The 14486-nt window shown below is 38.7% G+C and overlaps 1 protein-coding gene across 6 annotated transcripts in view; it reads right to left on the reverse strand.

The window, feature by feature from the left end:
• BCKDHB (branched chain keto acid dehydrogenase E1 subunit beta) overlaps positions 1–14486 on the reverse strand; it is a 293140-nt gene that overhangs the window by 202498 nt on the left and 76156 nt on the right. For all 6 annotated transcript variants that reach the window (XR_010933848.1, XM_067702709.1, XM_067702711.1 and 3 more), the window contains exons 7-8: positions 3736–3833; positions 27–137 (exon numbers count right to left, since the gene is read on the reverse strand). Coding sequence is in view for 5 of the 6 variants with exons in the window: in XM_067702709.1 (XP_067558810.1) it covers positions 27–137; positions 3736–3833 (209 nt within the window). In the remaining variant the exon portion in view is untranslated. The remainder of the gene's footprint in view (positions 1–26; positions 138–3735; positions 3834–14486) is intronic.

Consider the following 14486-nt stretch of genomic DNA (forward strand, 5'->3'; position numbering starts at 1 on the left):
TGACACTATCAACACTATATTCATACCTTGCAAACTGTATCCACATCCCAAGGTATTATAGTCCTCAGATCAATGACCTCACAAGACACTCCAAGCTTCTCATGAGCCATGGAAGCCACCTCTCGGACCACATGAACCTGAAATAAAAAGGGAAATATGCAGAGGATGACTAAAGAAAAAAAGGTAGTTGAATTCTGACATCCTTAATACAGATAGTGTTTAAAGTTAGAGGAACTGATTGGCAAGAAGAATTTCTTTTAGACATGTTGAACACCATATTCCAACCAAATAATCAAATATAGATGTCTAGAAAAGAGCTGGAAAGAGGTTCTTTGAGAAAAGGAGAGCAGTCATTGCCAGAGATACTGATTCCAAAGATATCAAAACATAGAAGGTTAATAAAGTCACAGGAGTAGGTTGAGTTTCTAGAAAAAGTATACAGAAGGAGAAGTAAAGGGCAAAAATCATGGGACCCTGTACATGACCAACATTTAAGAGGAAAGTAGAGGAAGAGGAGCTGAAGAAAAAGAGGAAGAGGGAGAGAAGGAGGAGGAAGAGGAAGAGAGAGAAGGAGAAGGAGTAGGAGGGAGGGGTAGGGGGAGGCGGGAGGGGGAGAAGAAGGAGGAGAAGAAGAAGAGGAAGGGGAAGAAGAAGAAGAAGCAGAAGAAGAAGAAGGAGGAGAAGGAGAAGAAGAAGAAGAAGAAGAAGGAGAAGAAGAAGAAGCAGAAGAAGAAGGAGAAGAAGAAGAAGGAGAAGGAGAAGGAGAAGAAGAAGAAGAAGTGGAGGAGGAGGAAGAAGAAGGAGGAGGAGGAGAAGAAGAAGAAGAAGGAGAAGAAGAGGAAGAGAAAAAAGAAGAAGAAGGAGAAGGAGGAGAAGAAGAAGAAGAGGAAGAAGAAGAGGAGGAAGAGGAAGAAGGAGAAGGAGAAGAAGAAGAAGAGGAAGAGGAAGAAGAAGGAGAAGAAGAAGAGGAAGAAGAAGAAGAGGAAGAAGAGGAGGAAGAAGAAGAAGAGGAAGAAGAGGAAGAAGAGGAGGAAGAAGAAGATGAAGAAGGAGAAGAAGAAGAAGGAGAAGGAGAAGAAGAGGAAGAGGAAGAAGAAGAGGAAGAAGAAGAAGGAGAAGAAGGAGAAGGAGAACAGTTAAAAGAAACAGAAAGAAAATCAGAAGACAATATATCCAGAAGCTAAAGAAAGGTTTCATAGAGATAGTAGCCAGCCAGTGTCACATACCATAACAATATGAGGTAAGGACTGGATTTAGCAATTAGAAGGTTAGCAATGTTAGCAGAAATCGTTTTAACTACTGGGAACAGAACTCATAAGGTAAATGAGTTAAAAAATAATAATAATAACATAAGGAAGTGAAGGAATTAAATACAGGTAGTAGAAAATAGTTGTTTAAGTTTAGTGATAAAAGAAAGGAGGGAGATACACTGTTATTTAAGGGGAAAGTAGGATAGAGAAAAGGTATTTTTAAAATAGATAAGAGAGACACACTTTTTTATTTTTTATTTTTTTAACATCTTTATTGGAGTATAATTGCTTTACAATGTTGTGTTAGTTTCTGCTGTATAACAAAGTGAATCAGCTATATGTATACATACATTGCCATATCCCCTCCCTGTTGTGTCTCCCTCCCACCCTCCCTATCCCAGCCCTCTAGGTGGTCACAAAGCACCGAGCTGATCTCCCTGTGCGAAGCAGCTGCTTCCCACTAGCTATCTATTTTACATTTGGTAGGACACACTTTTTTTAATAAGAGGGACATGGAAAGGAGAAACTGTAGATGCAGGAGAGAGGGACCAGCTAATGAATCACAGTCCTGGAGAAGAAGAAATGGAATACATTCTGAAACAGATTTGGAGAAGTAACTGTGAAAAACAGACACTTCGTGGAAGACAAAAGGGCTAGAGGCAAGGATTGGCAGCAGAAGTGGTAAGTGTGAAGGAAAAACGAGCTGGGGGAATTAGTGTCTAATACACTCTAACTTCCCTATTAAAAAGGAAGACAAGGACACATGCTCAGAGTGGGACACATGCTGAGCCTTTTTTTTCTTTCTTTAAAAATTTTTATTGGAATATAGTTGATTTGAGAGTGGGCTTTTTAAAAGGGACTCAAGGAGAGCAGAAAAGTTTTGCAAAAACCACTGTGGACACCATCATCGGATGTGACTCTCCAGGCAGTATGATTACCCCACTGGAGGTGAGAAACTGCAAAGACTACAGATCTCCAAGCCAAAAATCAAATGGAGAAGAGTGTAGGAGGTTGTAGGATTGCAAATGATTTTCATTATCTTCTTTATATTATGTGGTATTAAATTTTCTAAAATAAGCAAGTATTTCTTTTACACAGAAAAAAGAAAAACTGACCATTTCTTTAAAAGAAGGAGAGCTAGAAGTCTATGGCTAGAGAAAGAGTCCTGAGCTTAAAAGTTTGAAAGCAGAGTGATATGATAATAAGCTCTGGGGAAAACTGAAATAGATCATCAGTTCAATTGATAAGATAAAGGTATGGAATAATGAGGCTGGACCACTGGTGGGTCCATGTAGCCAGCAAAGTAATCATGAGAGATGGCAGCAGAGGGGATGAAAAACATCATTAATCATTGGGGAAATGCAAATCAAAACCACAGTGAGATACTACCTCACACCTGTCAGCATGGCTATCACCAAAAAGAGCACAAATAACAAATGTTGGCAAGGATGTGGAGAAAAGGAATCCTCCTACACTGTTGGTGGGAGTGTAAATAGGTGCAGCCACTGTGGAAAACAGTATGGAGGTTTTGTAAAAGACTAAAAATAGAGCTACCACATGACCCAGCAATTCCACTCCTGGGTATATGTCCAAAAACAGAAACAAAAACACTAACTGGAAAAGATACATGCACCCCAACGTTCATAGCAGCATTATTTACAAGTGCCAAGGTATGGAAGCAAACTAAGTGTCCATCAACAGATGAATGGATAAAGAATATGTTGCGTGTGTGTGTGTGTATATATATATATATATATACACATATATACACACATACAATGGAATACTACTCAGCCATAAAAAAGAATGAAACTTTGCCATGTGCAGCAAAATGGATAGACTTGGAGGGCATTATGCAAAGTGAAATAAGTCAGAAAGAAAAAGACAAATACTGTAGGATATCACTTATATGTGGAATCTAAAAAATACAACAAACCAGTGAATAAAACAAAAAGGAAGGAGACTCACAGATACAGAGAACAAACTAGTGGTTACCAGTGGGGAAAGGGAAGGGAAGAGGGGCAATAAAAGGATGGGGGATAAATAAAGGAGGGGTTATAATGGGATTATATGAAATCATATGTGTGAAAGTTTTGTAAACTGTAAAAGCACTACAGAATGTAAAGAATCTTCCATTCAGTAAAATAATAATAATGGCAAAAAAAAATAAGAAGATGGTATGTCAAAAGCAGCAACAAGTAGTGAGGATACGTAATGTGTGCTTCAAAAGAACGTGTCCTTAATACGTTTTTGTAAACTCTCAACATATTTTTAATGGCTTCACCATATGCATGGAAATTTTAATACGACTGAAAAGGCATCTCAACTTCAGTCAGAAATCAGTACCAGATACAGATGTAGCATCAAACAAGACTTAAATTCAAGATATAAGGAAGACATTTTTTATGCTTCATAGAATCAGAATTAAAAATGAGGGCTTCCAAACACAAGATGGACATTACCAGTTGCTATAACGGTTACTGACCTGAGTGCCCCAGGCAACTAGAGTGACATCACTCCCTTCTTGGATGACTTCGGCCTGGGACAGCGGGATGTTGTATGGTTCTATGGGAACCTGTTCCACTGAATACAAAACAAGGAAAAAAATGCAAGGTTAATTATTTTTTCACATGTGACATTTGTGCATAAAAGAATATAAGAACCTCATTGTGGCAAAGCTTTATTGTGTTTATTCCTCCCCCAAATTCCATAAGTTATTTTTAAAAGAAATAGCATTTATTATATGACATTACTACACAGATGAAATACTACCATCAAATCAGCTATCTTGGAACAGAAAAAGGACTTCAGGGAAAAACTAAGAAAATCTTAATAATTAGACAATAATAATGTAACAACACTGGTTCATTAACTGTAACAAGTGTACCATACTAACATAAGATGTTAATAAAAGGGGTTCTTATAGTACCATAGTATTTACTATCGAAAAAAATTTGGGTATAATGGACCTGTGCAGTTCAAACGTAGACATATGTAAATCTTGTTTTCTTTCCACAAATATAATCACGCTGCACATATTATTTAGAACCCTTCTATAATCTCCTTTTTCCACTTAGCAATATATCTTGGTCATGTTTTCATATCAAAAGTATAGTTTTTTAAATCATATTTGTAAGTAAAAACTATCACGTTTAATGCTGCTGTTATCAGTGATATGGTAGAAAATTTTATTCCTTGTATTTTTGTGTATTTCCAATCCAATGACCTTTCTATAACCAGTGCCAGAGAGAGATGAATAAGCTTTAAGTCATGTATATGTTTAAATAAAATAAAATTAAGTAACAAAATGGTAAAACCTATAAAACTACTTTTGTGGGTAAACCTAAACACAGATGACAATTAAGCCAAGAAACCTGACACACAGCTGTTAGAAAACACATAAGGGGCTTCCCTGGTGGTCCAGTGGAAACAACAACAAAAACAAAAATGTACAGTCTAACCTCAAGAAAACATATAAACATTAAAAGCATTTTTTTTAAGTTTTTTTGTGTAGCACATAAACTATGTTGAGTCAGATACTTCCAACTATCTAAACCAGGAGCGGGCAAGTCAACTTTTGTAAACAATGTTTTACTGGCATTCAACCTCATCCATTCATTTACATATCATCTGGGGCTATCTTTGCCCTTCAACAGCAGAGCTGAGTAGTTGTAAGAGACAGCACAGCCTATAAACCTAAAATATTTACTATCTGTCCCTTTACAGAAAATGTTTCCCAACCTCAATTCTAAACAGTGCATTCAGAGGTTAATTCCAGCCCGTTCACTGATGGCTGAAATCCAGTATTAGATGGATGGATGGATGGACCAATAGATATATGGATGGATGGACAAAGGAACTGACAAATAGGAAGACAGACATATTCAACTGGAATAACACATTTTACTTAGCAGTTCTCAGCTGCTAAACCAAAGTGATGGTCAAGAACAACGCTGATAACCTCTGGCGAGCATGCCAAAGGTAGCACGCATGCTCTTTGGCAAGTCTTTCTCCAATCAGCAAGATCTGCACACTAAAAGACAAGGCTTGAAGCCAGTACACACTCCGCCTTGCTTGTGAGTCAGTGGCCACCATTCAGGAGGCTTGCCGTTCCTGCCTTGTGTTATAAATCAGTTGCCAGCTGGTAATTAGCAAACCCCTGGAACACATGGCTGTAAGGGCTGGCGCACCAAAAGAAATGGCTTGGCATCTTGGCCCACATCCTTTGAAAAACTGTGAGTGAGTGAGTAACTGTTTCATCGTATTCAATAAATTACCCAGAATAAGAAGACCTCATTACCTTAATAATTAATTAAGGGACAACATGGCCAACAAAGCTTAGTCCTCCACAAAAAAAAAAAAAAAAAGCATGCCAAGAACGAGATTCAAGAAGAGTATTATATTTAAACGAACCCAAAAAATCACTCCGTAGCTTTGCATAAATTTAATCCTGAGAGGAGGAAAATAAAAGTACCATTTTATGGATTAACGACCTAAACGTAAGACTGGAAACCATAAAACTTCCAGAAGAGAACACAGGCCAAACACTCTTTGACATAAATCAGAATATTTTCTTGGATCTGTCTCCTCAGGCAAAAGAAATAAAAGCAAAAATAAACAGATGAGACCTAATTAAATTAAAAGCTTTTGCACAGCAGAGGAAACCACTGACAAAATGAAAAGAAAATTTACTAAATGGAAGAAAATATTTGCAAATAATATGACCAATAAGGGGTTAATATCCAAAATATATAAACAGCTCACACAACTCAATAACAAAAGATAACCAACTGATTAAAAAAAGGGCAGAAGACCTGAACAGACATGTTTCCAAAGAAGATATACAGATGGGCAACAGGCACATGAAAAGATGCCCAACATTGCTAATCATCAGGGATATGCAAGTCAAAACCACAATGAGATATCACCACACACCTATCAGAATAGCTATCGTCAAAAAGAACACAAATAACAAATACTGGCAAGGATGTGGAGAGAAGGGAACCCTTCTACACTGTTGGTGGGAACGTAAACTGGTGCAGCCACTATGGAAAACAGTACAGAGGTTTTGCAAAAGACTAAAAATAGAACTACCATATGACCCAGCAATTCCACTCCTGGGTCTATATGCAAAAACATCCAAACAAACAAAAACACTAATTTGAAAAGACAGAAGAGATACATGCACCCCAATGTTCATAGCAGAATTATTTATAATTGCCAAGATATGGAAGCAACCTAAGACTTCATCAACAGATGAATGGATAAAAAATACTATGGTATATATATATATATATATATATATATATATATATATATATATATATATATATATATATATATATAAAATGGAATACTAGTCAGCCATAAAAAATAATGAAATTTTGCCATTTGTAGCAACATGGATAGACTTGGAGGGCATTGTGCTAAGTGAAATAAGTCAGACAGAGAAAGGCAAATACTGTAGGATATTACTTATATATGGAATCTAAAAAATACAATAAACTAGTGGATAAAAAAAAAGAAGCAGACTCTCCAATAGAGGACAAACTAGTGGTTATCAGTGGGGAGAGGGGCAATACGGGGGAAGGGGAAAACGGGTTATTATGGGATTATATGAAATCGTGTGTGTGAAACTTTTGAAATGTGTAAAGCACTATAGAATTTAAAATAACTTTCATTCAGTTAAAAAAAGTTTAAATAAAAGTCTACAAATAACAAATGCTGGTGAGGGTGTGGAGAAAAGGGAACCCTCATGCACTGTTGGTGGGAATGTAAATTAGTGCAGCCACTATGGAAGATAATACAGAGGTTCCTCAAAAAACTAAAAACAGAACTACCATATAATCCAGCAATTCCATTCCTGGGTATATATTCAAAGAAAATGAAAAGACTAATTTGAAAAGATACATGCACCCCTATGTTCAGAGCAGCATTTTAATATATGCATTTATTTAAACTTGGCAAACAGGCCACCTAGGGAGCAAGCTCTAATTCCCAGGTACATTTTTGTTTTGTTAACTTATAAGATATTTATTCCAAGAGCAGCTTATTATCAAATAGTCATTCCTACATCATGTATAATGTTTTATGAAAGAGAGCAGGTAAAAGGAGTTACAGCATGAAACTTCAGGAGCTGAAGGGCCTCTGTGCAGTCATAGTACGGATTCCTGTTTGCACAGCAGTGGGGCTCACTGAGCCACTCCATTTTACCACATGCTGATTACATTCTAATCTTAGCACTAATGAGCATCCCATAGAGAAACCCTTCAGCATCAGAGACGCTGAAAAAAATGTGTGGCTTTAAAGAGAGAGAGCTTTCCAAGGCCAAAATAAAAAAGATGTAATTTTTTGCTCAAAAATCAGACAAGATAGATTTTTAAATATATATATTGTAAGTTCCACAGATATGCTTCCTTTGTAATTGCAAATGCACTTATATTCATATTACATAGACACTGACAGACTCATGGCATGAATTAGCTCATGCTTGGCCCCTTTTATTTCCCATTCTCTTCCTTTTTTTCCTTCCAATTCTCTTCTAATTTGTTGTACTGCTTACAAGTCATCTGAAACACATTTTGAAAATACAGCAGAGTGTATAAATTATATATATTTATAATATCAATATATATGTATAATATGTACTATGTATAATATATATTATTCATTTAATAGTCACTGTGTACCCAGTATATGCAGACATCATGCAAGAGGCTAGACTATGAAATGAAAAAGGCAGTTCCTGCCCTTAAGAAGCACACACTCAACTGGGAGTTAAAAAGATGGAAAGAGATGATCAGCAAACAAATAAAAACATGATGTAGCAGTGAGGACGAACCGTTCTAGGAAAGACAGAGGGAAGCAACAACCTGACTGTAAGATCGAGATGTCTTCACCACCAACAAGGGAACAACTGGTAGGGGTCTTAGAGATGAAGAAGTACTTAACACAAGAGAAAATAAAGGAGGTCTTTCATGTAGAAAGAAGAGGTGTGTACAAAGAAATGGGGGTGTGAAATTTGTGTGTGTGTGTGTGTGTGTGTATCTGTGTGTACACATCTATAAACATGTGTAAACACAGATCTATATGATGTTTCAGGTCAAGGTGAATACTGAAACCTTTGAATTATATTCCCAAGCCCCTTGAAAGAACTTTCCAATGTCTTCTGATTTAATATACTAGTAACTGGTGTAGAAAGAATCAGCTAGAGAATAACAACTCACTTTTGATGATGTAAGTTTCCCTGTAAGGCACGGTATTACCGTTACAGAGATAATAGGGTCATTTCTCTGCCCTGGCACTAATCCAAAGTCATGCTCGTTTCCTCATAGATGTCAAGCTCAGTAGGGCTTTATCATGTTTCATTATACATGATGCTGTGATAAAGCATAAATGTTCTTTTTAAAAAGAAAATGTATTTCTAAATTACTTCACGCTGCTTGATTACTAAGAGCAGATTCCACACCTGAGGAAGCCTCGCTCATTGCTCAGAATTTACAGTCTAATGGGGCAGGGTGGGCAAATTCACCCACGAAGAGCCCAGTCCCAGCCCCGTCTCTGCATCTAATTTGCTGATCTCTGACATCATATTACTTCTGTGCCCCAGGCTCCCACTTGTAAACTGTGGAAAGCAGCCTGTGTCTACCTGCCCAATTACAGGAGCAGACGGAGGACACATTAAGTTCATTGCTATAGATGTTCTTTCAGTCCTTAGGAAGAAAACAGGTTTACAGTGTAAAATAATTCAATGGTACAGTCATTAAGACTATAAATGTTCACTTCAGGAACATTCTTATTCCTATTACCATTTCCTGTATTTAGCCATAAATTAATCTCTATGTTACAATGGTTATTTTACTGAATACCCTTTTCAACTTTGAAGGTACTAACTATGGTCATACTTTTGGGTAATTTTCACTTCTATTCTAACAATTACTTTTAACACTGATGTTAGAGATAAGAATATATGAACAAGAAAACTTAAAGCAGTTTCTTCTGGCAATCACTTTAAAATTACTCGCCAAGGAGAGCTTCAAGATGGCGGAAGAGTAAGACGCGGAGATCACCCTCCTCCCCACAGATACACCAGAAATACATCTACACGTAGAACAACTCCTACAGGACACCTACTGAACGCTGGCAGAAGACCTCAGACCTCCCAAAAGGCAAGAAACTCCCCACATACCAGGAGAAGGCAAAAGAAAAAAGAATAAACAGAGACAAAAGAATACGGGCTGTACCTGCACCAGTGGGAGGGAGCCGTGAAGGAGGAAAGGTTTCCAAACACTAGGAGCCCCTTCGCGGGCGGAGACTGCGGGTGGCGAAGGCGGAAAGCTTCGGCACCGCGGGGGAGAGCGCAGCCACGGGGGTGAGCGCAGTCACGGGGGTGCGGAGGGCAAAGCGGAGAGATTCCCGCACAGAGGATCGGTGCCGACCGGCACTCACCAGCGAGAGGCTTGTCTGCTCACCCGCGGGGAGGGCGGGGCTGGGGGCTGAGGCTCGGGCTTCGGTCGCAGGGAGAGGACTGGGGTTGGCGGCGTGAACACAGCCTGCAGAGGGCTAGTGCGCCACGGCTAGCCGGGAGGGAGTCCAGGAAAAGGTCTGGAGCTGCCGAAGAGGCAAGAGACGTTTTCTTCCCTGTTTCCTGGTGCGCGAGGAGAGGGGATTCAGAGCGCTGCTTAAAGGAGCTCCAGAGACAGGCGCTTGCTCGCGGCTAACAGTGTGGACCCCAGAGACGGGCATGAGACGCTAAGGCTGCTGCTGCCGCCACCAAGAAGCCTGTGTGCGAGCACAGGTCACTGTCCACAACCCCCTTCCCGGGAGCCTGTGCAGCCTGCCACTGACAGGGTCCCGGGATCCAGGGACAACTTCCCCGGGAGAACGCACGGCGGCGCGCCTCACGCTGGCGCAACGTCATGCTGGCCTCTGCCGCCGCAGGCCCGCCCCGCACGCCGTGCCCCTCCCTCCACCCCCCCCACCCCCCCCCGGCTGACTGAGCCAGAGGCCCCCCAATCAGCTGCTCCTTTAACCCCGTCCTGTCTGAACGGGGAACAGATGTCCTCAGGTGACCTACACTCAGAGGCGGGGCCAAATCCAAAGCTGAACCCAGGGAGCTGTGCAAACAATGAAGAGAAAGGGAAATCTCTCCCAGCAGCCTCAGGAGCAGCGGATTAAATCTCCACAATCAACTTGATGTACCCGCATCTGTGGAATACCTGAATACACAATGAATCATCCCAAATTGAGGAGTGGACTTTGGGAGCAAAGATATATTTTTTTTTTCTCCCTTTTTCTCTTTTTGTGAGTGTGTATGTATATGCTTCTGTGTGTGATTTTGTCTGTATAGCTTTGCTTTTAATTTATCATAGGGTACTCTCTGTCCTTTTTTTTAATTATTATTCAAAAACTATTTTTCTTAATAATTTTTTATTGTAATAACTTTATTTTCTTTTATTTTACTTTGTTTTATTTTATCTTATCTTTTGCTTTCTTTCTTTCTCTTTTTCTCCCTTTTATTCTGAGCTGTGTGGATGAAAGGCTCTTGGTGCTCCAGCCAGGCGTCAGGGCTGTGCCACTGAGGTGGGAAGGCAAGTTTAGGACACTGGTCCACAAGAGACCTCCCAGCTCCACGTAATATCAAACGGCGAAAATCTCCCAGAGATCTCAACACCAAGACCCAGCTTCACTCAACGACCAGCAAGCTACAGTGCTGGACACCCTATACCAAACAACTAGCAAGACAGGAACAAAACCCCATCCATTACCACAGAGGCTGCCTAAAATCATAATAAGTCCACAGACAACCCAAAACAGACTACCAGACATGGACCTGCCCACCAGAAAGACAAGATCCAGCCTCATCCACCAGAACACAGGCACAAGTCCCCTCCACCAGGAAGCCTACACAACCCACTGAACCAACCTTAGCCACTGGGGACAGACACTCAAAACAACAGGAACTACAAACCTGCAGCCTGTGAGAAGGAGACCCAAACACAGTAAGTTAAGCAAAATGAGAAGACGAACAAACACACAGCAGATGAAGGAGCAAGATGAAAACCCACCAGACCTAACAAATGAAGAGGAAATAGGCAGTCTACCTGAAAAAGAATTCAGAATAATGATAGTAAAGATGATCCAAAATCTTGGAAATAGAATGGAGAAAATACAAGAAACGTTTAAGAAGGACCTAGAAGAACTAAAGAGCAAACAAACAATGATGAACAACACAATAAATGAAATTAAAAATACTCTAGAAGGGATCAATAGCAGAATAACTGAGGCAGAAGAACGGATAAGTGACCTGGAAGATAAAATAGTGGAAATAACTACTGCAGAGCAGAATAAAGAAAAAAGAATGCAAAGAACTGAGGACAGTCTCAGAGACCTCTGGGACAATATTAATAGCACCAACATTCGAATTATAGGGATACCAGAAGAAGAAGAGAAAAAGAAAGGGACTGAGAAAATATTTGAAGAGATTATAGTTGAAAACTTCCCTAATATGGGAAAGGAAATAGTTAATCAAGTCCAGGAAGCACAGACTCCCATACAGGATAAATCCAAGAAAAAATATGCCAAGACACATATTAATCAAACTATCAAAAATTAAATACAAAGAACAAATGTTAAAAGCAGCAAGGGAAACACAACAAATAACACATAAGGGAATCCCCAAAAGGTTAACAGCTGATCTTTCAGCAGAAACTCTGCAAGGCAGAAGCAATGGGCAGGATATATTTAAAGTGATGAAGGAGAGAAAACTACAACCAAGCTTACACTACCCAGCAAGGATCTCATTCAGATTTGACAGAGAAATTAAAATATTTACAGACAAGCAAAAGCTAAGAGAATTCAGCACCACCAAACCAGCTTTACAGCAAATGCTAAAGGAACTTCTCTAGGCAAGAAACACAAGAGAAGGAAAAGACCTACAATAATAAACCCAAAACAATTAAGAAAATGGTAATAGAACATACATATCGATAATTACCTTAAATGTAAATGGATTAAATGCTCCAACCAAAAGACACAGATTGGCTGAATGGATACAAAAACAAGACCCGTATATATGCTGTCTACAAGCGACCCACTTCAGACCTAGAGACACATACAGATTGAAAGTGAGGGGATGGAAAAAGATATTCCATGCAAATGGAAATCAAAAGAAAGGTGGAGTAGCAATTCTCATATCAGACAAAATAGACATTAAAACAAAGACTATTACAAGAGACAAAGAAGGACACTACATAATGATCAAGGGATCAATCCAAGAAGAAGCTACAACAATTGTAAATATTTATGCACTCAACATAGGAGCACCTCAATACATAAGGCAAATACTAACAACCATAAAAGGGGAAATCGACAGTAACACAATCATCGTAGGGGGCTTTAACACCCTACTTTCACCAATGGACAGATCATCCAAAATGAAAATAAATAAGGAAACACAAGCTTTAAGTGATACATTAAACAACATGGACTTTATTTATAGGACATTCCATCCAAAAAGAACAGAATACACATTCTTCTCAAGTGCTCATGGAACATTCTCCAGGATAGAGCATATCTTGGGTCACAAATCAAGCCTTGGTAAATTTAAGAAAATTGAAATCATATCAAGTATCAAGTATCTTTTCTGACCACAACACTATGAGACTAGATATCAATTACAGGAAAAAATCTGTAAGAAACAGAAACACATGGAGGCTAAACAACACACTACTTAATAACCAAGAGATCACTGAGGAAATCAAAGAGGAAATCAAAAAATACCTATAAACAAATGACAATGAAAACACGACAACCCAAAACCTATGGGATGCAGCAAAAGCAGTTCTAAGAGCGAAGTTTATAGAAATACAATCCTACCTTAAGAAACAAGAAACATCTCAAATAAACAACCTAAACTTACACCTAAAGCAATTAGAGAAAGAAGAACCAAAAAAATCCCAAAGTTAACAGAAGGAAAGAAATCATAAAGATCAGATCAGAAGTAAATGAAAAAGAAATGAAGGAAACGATAGCAAAGATCAATAAAACTAAAAGCTGGTTCTTTGAGAAGATACACAAAATTGATACACCATTAGCCAGAGTTATCGAGAAAAAAAGGGAGAAGACTCAAATCAATAGAAACAGAAATGAAAAAGGAAAAGTAACAACTGACACTGCAGAAATACAAAGGATCATGAGAGATTACTACAAGCAACTGTATGCCAATAAAATGGACAACCTGGAAGAAATGGACAAATTCTTAGAAATGCACAACCTTCTGTGACTGAACCAAGAAGAAGTAGAAAATATGAACAGACCAATCACAAGCACTGAAATTGAAAGTGTGATTAAAAATCTTCCAACAAACAAAAGCCCAGGACCAGATGGCTTCACAGGAGAATTCTATCAAACATTTAGAGAAGAGCTAACACCTATCCTTTTCAAACTCTTCCAAAATATAGCAGAGGGAGGAACACTCCCAAACTCATTCTACAAGGCCACCATCACTCTGATACCAAAACCAGACAAAGATGTCACAAAGAAAGAAAACTACAGGCCAATATCACTGATGAACATAGACGCAAAAATCCTCAACAAAATACTAGCAAACAGAATCCAACAGCACATTAAATGGATCATACACCATGATCAAGTGGGATTTATCCCAGGAATGCAAGGATTCTTCAATATACGCAAATCAATCAACACGATATACCATATTAACAAATTGAAGGAGAAAAACCATATGATCATCTCAATAGATGCAGAGAAAGCTTTCGACAAAATTCAACACCCATTTATGATAAAAAAAAAAAAACCCCTGCAGAAAGTAGGCATAGAGGGAACTTTCCTCAACATAATAAAGGCCATATATGACAAACCCACAGCCAACATCGTCCTCAGTGGTGAAAAACTGAAACTACTTCCACTAAGATCAGAAACAAGACAAGGTTGCCCACTCTCACCACTATTATTCAACATAGTTTTGGAAGTTTTAGCCACAGCAATCAGAGTAGAAAAAGAAATAAAAGGAATCCAAATTGGAAAAGAAGAAGTAAAGCTGTCACTGTTTGCAGACGACATGATACTATACATAGGGAATCCTAAAGATGCTACCAGAAAACTACTAGAGGTAATCAATGAATTTGGTAAAGTAGCAGGATACAAAATTAATGCACAGAAATCTCTTGCATTCCTATACACTAATGATGAAAAAGCTGAAAGTGAAATTAAGAA

This window comes from Pseudorca crassidens, chromosome 13 (genome assembly GCF_039906515.1).
Source record: "Pseudorca crassidens isolate mPseCra1 chromosome 13, mPseCra1.hap1, whole genome shotgun sequence".
Lineage (NCBI taxonomy): Eukaryota > Metazoa > Chordata > Mammalia > Artiodactyla > Delphinidae > Pseudorca > Pseudorca crassidens.